General features: G+C 34.7%; 1 protein-coding gene across 3 annotated transcripts; it reads left to right on the top strand.

Moving 5' to 3' along the window:
* The first annotated feature begins 2,239 nt into the window (after window positions 1-2,239).
* LOC133883149 (uncharacterized) lies at window positions 2,240-9,362 on the top strand. Of its 3 annotated transcripts, XM_062287256.1 has the most exons (6): window positions 2,240-2,603; window positions 2,812-2,894; window positions 5,600-5,822; window positions 6,569-6,668; window positions 6,793-6,915; window positions 8,926-9,362. In XM_062287256.1, exons 3-6 carry the CDS (start codon window positions 5,643-5,645, stop codon window positions 9,180-9,182), a joined length of 660 nt encoding a protein of 219 aa, XP_062143240.1. In that variant the 5' UTR covers window positions 2,240-2,603; window positions 2,812-2,894; window positions 5,600-5,642; the 3' UTR covers window positions 9,183-9,362. The 3 variants fall into 3 exon arrangements, with proteins under 3 accessions (XP_062143240.1, XP_062178353.1, XP_062143241.1); XM_062322369.1 differs by lacking the exon at window positions 2,812-2,894 and having other exon boundaries at window positions 2,242-2,603; XM_062287257.1 differs by lacking the exons at window positions 2,812-2,894; window positions 6,793-6,915 and having other exon boundaries at window positions 2,249-2,603.
* The last annotated feature ends 2,774 nt before the right edge of the window (window positions 9,363-12,136 follow it).

Below are 12,136 nucleotides of genomic sequence, written 5' to 3'. Positions count from 1 at the left end.
CTCTAGACGGCTAGTGCCACGTTTGAATTTTTTTTGCTTAAAATAATAATTTTTTAATTAAAAATTAAAATAATAGAAATAAATTTTAAAAATAAAACCTAAAAGAAGAAAAATGTTAAAAAAATGGTAAATATAAAATAAATTCCTCGGTTTTCACGAAAATCCTATGTATGTCTTTAGTACAGTTGAGTTCAAACTGATGGTACCGTCGAGTTTTTTTATTTTTCAGATTTGTTCTTTGGTTTCTTCTGTGCTTGATTTGGCTGTTGGCTGTTGCAGGTTTGGGTTTTGATTGCTGGACTTCACGAGTAGAAAGGAGGCTACGTTTACACATTTTTTCGACTTCTTTGTTTATTTTTTAGATTTAATTTTTAATAAAATAATAAAAATATTATTTTAAGCAAAAATGCTACGTGGCACTAATGATCTATAATAATAAGAAAAAATTGCAGCATTAATTCCTGGAGTTTGCTTAAATTACGAATTACTCACGATACAAAAAGTTCATAAAGGGTCTTTGTGATAAACTACAATTACAAATTACTCCTTGAACCCGTTTTTCATCCACCAAGTTAAAAGAGTTCGTTAGTTTGCCATGTCATACCCAATAAGAAATCGATACATGTGTCTTTTACATGTTGTATGACACTTGTCAGCTTATTAAACCGGTTTGTAGCCAAATGGTACAAATTGGTTTGTAGCTAATTTTTGCTTCGTGTGGTTTGACTCTTTTATTTGTTGTCCCTTGCGCTTTAATTTGTATCACAGATGATACCTGAACTATGGCTAAAGACAAATATGGTACCTCCGTCTAAAATTTCTGTAAAAAAATTAACCGTAGAATGCGTCTATTCTTAGGTATTGACACATGTCTTATGCATTAAAAAAATTAAAATAACAGAAAATAAAAAGCTTAAAAAAAATTTAAAAAACTGAAATAAAAAAACTTATAAAAAAAAAATTGAAAAAAGAGGAGGAGGGGTGGCTCATATGAGGGTGGCTGAACCACCCCTGTGGCCCATGGGGTGGTTCGGTCAACCCCAAGAGCCAAACTCTATTTATTTATTTATATTTATTTTTTGTTATTTAGCCCTTGGCCCTATAGGCCACAGGGGGTGGTTCGGTCACTCCCAAATACGAAACCCCATTTATTTATTTATTTGATCTTTCGCCCTTGGGGGCCACGGGGGTGGTTTGGCCACCCCAAGCGCCAAACCCCCTTCATTTTTTTTTGTGGCTCTTTGGCCATTGAGGGTGGCCAGCCAAAGCCACCCCCTCCTTTTGTTTTTTGTTTTTTGTTTTTTGTTTTTGTTTTTTTGTAATGCATATGACACGTGTCAATTCTTGAGAGTAGACATGTGAATTATCGTTAGTTTTTTTAAGGAAGTACCATATCCGTCTTTAGCCATATCACATGTACCATTTGTGATACGAATTAAAATACAGGGGGTAAAAAAAAAAGAGTCAAACCACATGGGGTAGTACTCTATTTAACCCTTTAATTTTTAATAAAATAACAAGAAAATTATTTTAAGCAAAAATACTACGTGGCACTAACGGAAGGATCGCTTGCGAATAATAAAAAACTCAAGCATCTAATTTACAAAATTAAAAAATGAGAGAGTGAATTTAAATCACGCATTTACTCAGAGATTTATTATACATTTACCCTTATTTATTATTTCTTTAGGGTGCGTTTTCCAGTGGGAAAGATCCCCTCCATTGTTCATTTGGTTATTCTTGTTTTGTTTGTTTTGTTTCAAGTACTTTTATATATATATATATATATATTAGAATAGGTAAAGAGATTTTTCTTTTGAAATGACACGTGACAGGGGTATTATAGAGATATTTCGTAAAAATTGGCATTTTTCAAAGATTTTGGTAGTTTAGGGAGCCAAAGTACAAGCATTAATAATTTGGGGAGCATACGAAGAAATAATGGTAGTTTGGGGAATTAGATTGTATTTTTTCCTAAGACTTATTTGAATCATTAGATGTGTGGTGAAATTTGAAGAATCGCTCTGTTATTGATACTTACAGTATTTTCAATGGATTATGCATCTCTCACTTTTAACTAGAATAATTAAGCAAAATTATTAAAAAAGTATTCCATTCTATTATTTATTAAAAATGCAAAATAGATTTGTCCTGAATTTATGGATAGTGTAACTAAATTGCATCTTTTTTGTAATATTTCTTTATGGGGCTCTCTCTTTCTTATGAGAAATCTTAAACCTATCCGTGCACTGGAATAGGGACTCCCACCAAGTGCTGCAACCAAACAGCCCTCTTCTTCTTCCAAAAAAAACGCAGCGAACGCACGACTCAAATTCACAACCCAAAATTGCAGCGCCACGGTCGTTTCCCACAGCTGCACACCGCCACGCCTCTCACCTCGCAGCCGGTAACCGGTGATACAACACCCGCCGCGCCACCGGAGCAGCACCGGACGCCGTTCGGCCCGTCACCAGAACTCCCCCTGAGCAACAATGCAACACCGCACTACTCAATCACCGGAGTAGCGCCGCTCTCCAACCGCACACGTCTTCTGAGATCCATACACTCGAAGGGCAACCCAACCACCACACGCAGCACTACAGGTAACGACTGAGCAATAGCCCACTGCCGCACATCAGCACCACACACGGCTCCGCAATCGTCTCACCGTCACACGGCACTGCACAGCGCCCTTGAGGATTCTAAACATTTTGTGCTTTCCATAATTTCTATAATTTCCATAATAATTGTATTAGCAATATCTTGGAATAATTACCCTCCTAAAATAAGCTACAATTATCTCTATAAAAGAGTGTAGATGATGTGTGGCGATTCAAGGAAGAAGAACCCTAATTGCTTAAGCCATTCCTGGAGGCTGACCCCCTCGAAGCAACGTAGGTTCCTATCACTTAATTAGCAAAAAGTACTAATCTTTTAGGATTTGTATTCATCTTGTTCATTTCCAATAGATCTTAGCTCAAAATCTGATACAACTTATTTTTTTCTTTAATTTTTTACATTTTAAAGATTTTCCTTGTTATTTCTTGTTTCCTTGTTTTTTTGGGGTCTAGGAACTCTGGTGTGGTTAACTTATCTCTCCTCCTGTTTGTGGATGAGACCTTGATTTTTTATGGGGATAATCTTGATCACCTGCACTATCTATGTGCCTTATTTTTATGCTTTAAAGCTGTATTCGGGTTGAAAATTAACCTGGCCAAGTCGGAATTGGTTCCAGTGGGTAATGCCAATAATGTGGATGGTTTGATCGGTATTCTAGGTTGCGGGGTTTGTTTTTTGCCTTTGAAATATCTTGGTCTTCTGTTGGGAGCATCTTTTAAAGCCAAATCTATTTGGGAAGGTGTTATTGAGAACATAGAGCGTCGTTTAGCTGGTTGAAAGATGATGTATTTGTCTAAGGGTGGTAGGATTACCTTAATCAAGAGCACCATATCCAATTTGCCTACATATTTAACGTCTCTTTCCCTCTCCCTGCTGGTGTTGCAAATCGCATAAAGAAGTTGTAACGAGATTTCTTATGGAGTGGGCTAGGTGAAGAGTTCAAATTTCACTTGGTAAGGTAATTCAAGGTTTGTTCTCTGATTTATGACAGAGGGTTAGGGGTCTGGAACTTCTTGTTGTTCAATGCTGCTCTTTTGGGAACATGGCTATGCCACTCTATGCATGAGAAAGAGGTTTTGTATCAAGTTGTGGTGGATTCTAAATATGGCAGCTCGTGGGTTGGGTGATTTTCTAATGAGGTTCATGGGTCGTATGAGGTGAGTTATAGAAGAATATTAGGAGGGGTTGGAGGGATTTTTTAGTCATACCATATTTGAGGTGGGAAATGGTTCCAAGATTAGATTATGGCATAACATGTGGTGTGGAGATCAGGCCCTTAAGGAAGCCTTTCTGGATTTAAATAGTATTGCTCTTGCTAAGGATGCCTTCAAAGCATATCATTTGGAGCTTTCTAGTGACTACTATCAGTGGAACGTAACCTTTAATAGAGCGGCTCATGATTGAGAGGTAGATGTCTTTGCTTCATTTTTTAAATTATTGTACTTCCTTAGATTGAGACGGGGGGATGAAGGTAAGCTTCGTTGGGTCCTCTCTAAAAAAGCGTTGTTCGACGTTAGATCTTTCGACAATGTCCTTGTCCCTCATGATAGCATTACCTTCCCTTAGAAGAGTGTTTGGTGGATAAAAATCCCCTTGAGAGCAGTTTCTTTGCGTTGTCGGCCGCCCTAGGAAAGACCCTTACCATGGATAACCTAAAGAAGCTTCATGTCATTGTGGTTGATTGGTGCTGCATGTGTAAGAGGAGCTGAGCGTATGTGGATCATCTTCTTCTCTATTGTGATGTTGATAATGCCTTATGGAGTGCTATCTTTAGTCGTGTTGGATTGTCTTGGGTTATGTCTACACTAGTAGTAGATTTGTTTCTCTCTCTTTTTTTTCTTCTTTTTTTTTTTTTTGGGGGGGGGGGGGGGGAGTGCAACAATGTGGAAGATGGTGCCATCATGTCTTTTGTCGTGTCTTTAGAGGGAAATAAATGATAGAAGTTTTATGAACTGCGAGAAGACGATTGGTGGAGATCAAACTATTTTATTCAATTCTCTTTACCTTTGGACAATTGCGTTTGACTATCCTAATTTGCTTTTTTTTTAGCTAGATATTTCTCTTGTATACTTTCTATCTACCTGGGTTGCGCTTTTAATGATATTTTGATTATTTATCAAAGAAGTATATAAAGGAATTGGTCGATCTTGTAGACCAACTGTTGGGTTCATTGGATTGTTTTTATCTATGTATTTTTTGTTTCTTTATGTTAGTTTCTCTAATGTGATTGTGTGTTTGGCAAATGTTTTTGAGTGGAGAAATGAGAAATAAATGGGTTGATGTGATTTAAAGGTAAAATGGGTTTTGAATTTTTTGTGAGTTAAATGTGAAGAAATTTGTTTCTTAATGTGATGAAAGAAGTTTTACTTTTTTGGACATAAAGGAGAAATGAAAAAAGGGTGGGTTGCCAAATGGGACCATTATGTTTGCCTTCTGTGTGTAATGACATATGGAAAGCACTAGTTCTTTTGGGATGATAGCGTAAATGTGGCTAGCGCTTTCCCTAGGTCATTATAAATAGTATCAGAGCGATCTAGTAACATAATGTTGTATTGGAGTACTGCATGACGTTAACCTGACGAGAACGTCAGTGGTTTAAAAGGGGGGGAGGGGTTGGGGTTGTAACACCCCAGTCCCCCATTGGGAGTATGATTAGCCCACATTAATTTTGCAGTTTATAAAGACGTTCATGGGTACTTAGTCTCACATTGCTTACTTAGTAGGTGAAACTGAGCTTTATAAGTGATTTTAAGAAAACTCCAAATTGACTCGTCATTTTGGAGATGTGACTAATGTTTTTTCTGGGTTGTTACATTGTGTGTGTGTGTGAGCTTACATGAATGGGGGATGTGGTAGAATTATTTGTTTTGGTACTTTTCTTTTTAATTTTCATCGTAATTCTTATTACTGTTATTTCCTTATAATTATAGTGCTTAGTTCCTTAGTTTGTTTACTTTGAGATATTTTGTGGTGGCTGAAGGTTTAGGTGGTGTGGATTGTGGTGAAGTATAAGTCAATCATAGATGGGAGATACTGAGGATGGTGTAAAGCCAAAGAGAACAGTTTTCGTAACGGTAGGAACGACTTGTTTTGATGCTCTTGTTAGAGCGGTGGATACTTGGGAAGTTAAAGATGAGTTGTTGAAAAGAGGGTATACCCACCTTACCATTCAAATGGGTCGCGGATCGGACACGCCCACGAAGGTAATTTTGGGTTCTGACCGTAGTATCTGGCCATTTCCTATGTTTTGGTTTCTGATAAAATTTGTAGTAGTTCAACGTACCATTGGGAGTTTGCTGCTTTAATTTGGATTGAATGACTTGTGCTACTTTGAGATAGAAGCTTGGGTTTGTAATGGTGAATTAGGACATGTATCAAGAACCTCATAATTCTTTTATTTTTTAAACAAAATTTTGAATATTTTTGTCTAATTTTAAGATGCTGATCTTGGCAATTTTTATATAGAACCTCATAACCCCCCCCCCCCCCCCCCCCCCCCCCCCTCCCAAAAAAAGGCAGCTAACACACACCACAATATCACCGGAGATGAAGAAGCAAGTAATTATAAAATTCCTCCCTCCCTCCCAAAAAAAGGCAGCTAACACACACCAGAATATCACCGGAGATGAAGAAGCAAGAAATTATAAAAAGGAAAGTAGTGAGCAGTGTATTCCTTGCATGCTGTAAGGTGGTTTTCAGCCATCAAAGAATTAAATTTTGGATTTAACCTTGAAAGTAAAGAAAGAAAAAAAAAAAAAGGAGAAAAAGAAGAATAACAAAAAGAAAAGGAGAACTATATTTTGAGTTCTTACTGAAGTTGGATCTGTAAATTATGGTTAGAGTTGGAGTTTGGAGTTCTATTAAAATATTTGCCAAATGGTCTTGATTTTTTTAAATAAGTTTCCTTACACATTTGATAGTCAATTTAAAAATGTTTCTTCTTATGCAGTCTGGAGGTGAAGGTGGGTCCCTGGCTGTAGACTTCTTCACTTTCTCATCAAGCATTGCGGATCATCTGAGAGCAGCATCTCTAGTGATCAGTCATGCAGGTAAGCACCTAATAGGTTGATACTTGTTCTCTCTATGTTCTTGTTTATTTATTATCCTTCACTGGAAAATGGCTAGACTGGCATACCACTTCCGTTTTTCACCATACTCGATGTATTATCCAAGGAATTGAGTTTCATTTGAAAGGTCACCAGTTCAAATTCTTCTTAAGAAAGATACCTGTCATTTGGACAATTTCAACTCCTTGGCCTTTTAAAACAGCTTCAATATCATCAGGATGGGGTGGAGGTATGTTATAATTTTTCTTACCTTGATACTTTAAAACAATGTCAATCCCTAATATGGTTGCCAATGTTTGAGGCATGTTTCTTAGAACACACTTTTAGCCTTCTAGTGAACATTTTTAACTAGAAGATTAAAGGAGAAAGTACACTTTAGTCCCCTAAATTATCCACCATATTTTCATTTACGTCTCAAAACTCGAAAGTGACATTAGGGCCTCCCATACTACCACCGCATGTCAAATTAGACACTCCGTTAGAAATTGGCGTTAAAATGAATGAAAAAGTAGTCATATGTGCTGCACGTGACTACTTTTCAGTTCTTCTTACCAATATGTCCTTAATATTATTAAAAAAATGAAAAACATTTGAAAAAAAAAAAAAACCCTAAGGGGTGGCTGAACCACCCCCACACCCCAAAAACCAACCAAAAACAAAAATAGGGGTGGCGTCGGCCACCCTAAAAAAAATCAAAAATAGGGATGGCTGACTGTGGGGGTGGTTCAACCACCTAAAACCAAAAAGGTTAGTTTTTCATTTTTTTATTTTTTGTTTTAAAATTTTTATTTTTTGAAATGGTTATTTTTTGATTTTATTTTTTAATAATATTAAGGGTATTTTGGAGAGAAAAATGCAAAAGAGGTCATGTGTGACCTCTTTTTCATCTATTTTGATGACAAATACTAATTGAGTGTCTAATTTGACATGGTAGTATTATGTGGGTTCCCCATGTCACTTTTTAAAGTTTGGAGGCATAAATGAAAATGTGATGGTAGTTTGGGTTCGGGAAGCTAATGTATATTTTTCCCAAGATTAAATATACAAGGCTAGTTCATTCTGATAGATATGTATTTTGAGGAATTGGGCGTAGAACGTTAGTCCTTGTGGGAATTTCCTGAGAAAAGAAAAAGAGAAAATAAAAATAATCACCAAGTCCTTGCGAGAACTTAAACAGGTACATTATCAAAAGAATTTTTCTGCCTCTTTGTTTGCATTAAAAGAAGTGTAAGATTGACACCAACTTATCATTTCTCTCAACTTCTATGTTCGTGGTTTTCCTTCAATTGTGGTTCCTATAGTTGTCATTTAGCAATCCCCTGATTTATGATTGGAGGCATAAATGAAAATGTGATGGTAGTTCGGGAAGCTAAAGTATATTTTCCCCAAGATTAAATATACAAGGCTAGTTCATTATGATAGATATGTATTTTGAGGAATTGGGCGTAGAATGTTAGTCCTTGTGGGAATTTCCTGAGGAAAGAAAAAGAGAAAATAAAAATAATAACCAAGTCCTTGTGAGAACTTAAACAGGTACATTATCACAAGAATTTTTCTGCCTCTTTGTTTGCATTAAAAGAAGTGTAAGATTGACACCAACTTATCATTTCTCTCAACTTCTATGTTCGTGGTTTTCCTTCAATAGTGGTTCCTATAGTTGTCATTTAGCAATCCCCTGATTTATGATTTTTTGGATTGGATTTATGTTATCCTGTCATTCAAGAAAGGTTAACAAAAGCTTACCGGGATATGCTTTGTTGTCTATGATACTGATTACTTGGTTATTGAATATAATCTCCCACACATCAGATGAGCTCTTGTTCTGGTTATGATCAAACTTTACTCAAAACATTTTCATGGAATTTTTTCATGTCCACTAAAAGGAACAAATAATTTCTACTTTGTACATGAAATGAAAACTTATGGGTAGGCCAAACCCCAATTCTTTGTACTTTACCCTTCCATTCATGAGGTTGGTAATTACTAAAAGCCCGGGAAGCAGTGTGTTGAGTGAGGTTGCTAACATTTTACTTTACCATATACTAAAACACATTCTATACTCAAACACCAAAAAATGCCCAACACAAATAAATTCAAGAAGAGCCTGGAGTATTCACAATATGCACAATGCAGAACCAAGTTGATTTAAGTTTTAAGTCTGGTTTTGGATTATTGGAGGCTTCATATTTTCTATGCCAATTTACAATTACATTCATGACTGATTTTGACGGTGGTGTAGGGTCCGGAAGCATATTTGAGACATTGCGACTTGGCAAGCCTTTAATTGTGGTGGTGAATGAAGATTTGATGGACAATCATCAAAGTGAGTTAGCAGAAGAACTAGCAGAGAGGAAGCATTTATACTGTGCTCGTCCTCAAACACTTAATCAGACCATAGCGAGTATGAATTTGGAGTCTCTCCTTCCATATCATCCAGGTGATGCCACGCCAGTCGCTAAGCTTATTAATAGGTTTCTAGGTTTCCCGGATGATTGATGAAACTGTAAATCTCTACTTCTTCAATAGAATAAATTACAGTATATACACTTGAGAGACTTTTTTGTGTTTCTAAAATTGAGCTGTTCAGCCTTGTCTTATTGTCCCATAGAAATTGAATTTGTTCTTAGGTTTTTCCTAGAATATTTTGAGTTTTTGAAATTGTGAAATTTATTGAAAGAGCTGTCTTGTGATCTAGTCTGATATTTCCATGAATAGATGGTCAATGCCAAGATTAGGTTAAGTGTAGGTAACAGTTCACGTGATACCAGCTTGATGCGATATGTAGGTATCCGAAAGAGAGGGCTTAAGTCTTAACATTCATGTGTTTTTTATTTTCTTGCTTTCAATTAGGACTTGGCCCTACTCGACTTAAATGTTTGTGTGACAATTGATCTTTGGTGTGAGAGAAAAGGGACAATGCCCAACACATGCAGATAGTGATGTCACTGATGTCCTACTGTTTAGGGGGTCAGGTCTATGCCTTGTCGCATTCAAGTGTGTAAGAAGGGGAAATGAAGGGATAGGGATGACTGGGAGTTTTATTTTTCCTATTAATCTTTTATGATGCTTGCTGGAGTTTAAGTCCTTTCCATTGTTATGGCTTTCACTTTTCATAGCAGATTGTAATTTAAAAAAAACTGCATTTTTTCCTTTCTGAGCAGTGAAAAAACTGCTTATTAAATGCAAGGCTTATATACTTTTTTTTTTGGGAAAAATACGTATAACCCCACAAATTACCACTTCATTGTCAATGTACTCCCCAAACTACTAATTGTGTCAATGTCTCCCATAAACTACCAAAAAATCTCAATCTCCCCCTAATGACAAAAATGCACTTCATAAAATTATTAAAATAAAACTAAAAAAATTATTAAAATAATATAAAATAATTTATTCCAAAAAATAAAATAAAAATTTAAAACTGTTTTTTATATTTTTAAAAAAGAAAAATAATAATTTTCAGTTTTTTATTTATTTTTTTTATTTTTTTCGTTTTTATTTTATTTTAATAAAAACTGGTTTTTTTTTTAATTTGTTTTATTTTTTTAAATAAAATAAATTTCAGTTTTTTTTTTGTTTTTTCATTTTTTTTTCTTTTAAAAAAAATTGTTCTTTTTCGTTTTTTAATTTAATAAAAACTGGTTTTTCTTTTTCTTTTTCTTTTTTTCATTTGTTTTATTTTATTATATTAAAAAAATAAATAAATTTCAGTTATTTTTTGTTTGCTTTTCTTTTCTTTTTTCTTTTTTTTAAAAAAATAATAATAATAAAAATTGTTCTTTTTTCATTTTTTTTAATTTCTTTTTAGTTTTAGTTTTAATTTTTTGAATTTATGAGGACATTTTTGTTTTATTCAAAAAAAAATTAAGGTCATTTTTGTCTTTTTGTTAGTCTTAGGGGGGACATTGACATTTTTTAGTAGTTTATGGAGGAACATTGACACAATTGATAGTTTGGGGGGTACATTGACAATTGAGTGTTAGTTTGAGGGGGCTAAGTGTACTTTTCCCTACTTTTTTAGTACATGTGGTTTGAATTCAAAATTAAATGGACTCGGTTTCAAAAAGTGTTGTAGATGGTACCCTAGTAATTTGATAAACGCAGAGTATACTTTCGTCTATGTTTCGTCTAATATTTTTAACGGTGTGTCACGGCAAACCAATCAACAATTGTCACGTGTCTTGCTAATATTATTTAAAAATTAAAAAAAAAAAGGTGTGGCTCAAGAATGATTTGGCCGAAAAGGGTGGGCTTGACCAACCCCAAACTGGTAATAGAAGTGGTTAAAACAACCTCCAATGGCTTTGGTTCGGCTACTCCTTGGCCAGCAATAGGGGGTGGCTGGCCATGGGGTGACCAAGATGACCCCTAATGATATTAATGAAGCACATGAAATTTATGATAGTTGTTGATTGGTTTGGTGTAGTACACTGTTAAAATATTAGACGGAAATATCATATGCATTTATTAGATTATTACAGGTATCATCTATGCACTTTAAAATTAAGGATTTTGTTTGATTTCGAGTCAAACCAAAGGTATACAAAAGTAATTAACCCTAAAGACAAAAAAGAAAAAGACAAAAAAAAAGAAAAAAAAAGAGGGACATGGGCTTCCCAATTTTTATTCCCACTCTTAATATTTTTATTTTGAAAAAGGAAAGTAAAAGACAAACAGAATTTTAACCAAGTATACTCATATATAAGTACCCTATTTTTTTTGTTCTTTTTTGTTTTTTTCCTTCTTCAAGGCAATGCCTCATATAGTCGAGTGCTTGGAAAGAAGCAAGTAAACAGTAAAAAGGTTGGAGCGTTATGAAAAACTTGGGCAAATTGTATTTCCTCTGTATTTATTTTAATTCTTGATTCAGTCCCCTGATAACGAAATGACGCTGAGAATAGATGTCAGATGGGCCGAAGAGTCGAGCTCACCACCCTGGCCCACGACTCCAAATTACAATAATGATTTCGTCGGCTGTTTGGCAGCAGAATTTTGAAAACAGAAAATGATTTTAATTCTACTTTTTTAAAAATAAATTATATTTTATTTAATATTTTTTCTTCTAAAAAGTCAGACCTTGAAATTCGCAAACAGAATAAAAATTCAATTCTGATTTCAAAAATTTAACACCCAAATAGACCATACCCAAATAGACCATTGGGTTTTAGACAAATTGGCTTTTTAATGATTGGCAATCTTTCATTAGTTTTTCAGACCTTGGCCAATGATTGTCTCCTGTTTCCCTCAATTATATGCTCTTTGACTTTTATATACACTTCACTACACTCTCCTTCTATTATTTTTTTTTTTGTTGGAATAATCTATTCCAAATTAGGTAGGAAGGCAAAATTAAACAAATGACTTTTTAGAGAGGTTAAAAATTAATTTCAAAGATTTATTTCACAAAAAATTATAATTTTAGAAGAATTTTTAAATTTTGGAGGCTAAAG

The sequence above is a fragment of the Alnus glutinosa genome, chromosome 12, assembly GCF_958979055.1.
Source record: "Alnus glutinosa chromosome 12, dhAlnGlut1.1, whole genome shotgun sequence".
In the NCBI taxonomy this organism is placed as follows: domain Eukaryota; kingdom Viridiplantae; phylum Streptophyta; class Magnoliopsida; order Fagales; family Betulaceae; genus Alnus; species Alnus glutinosa.
This window is presented reverse-complemented; position numbering and strand designations above follow the sequence as displayed.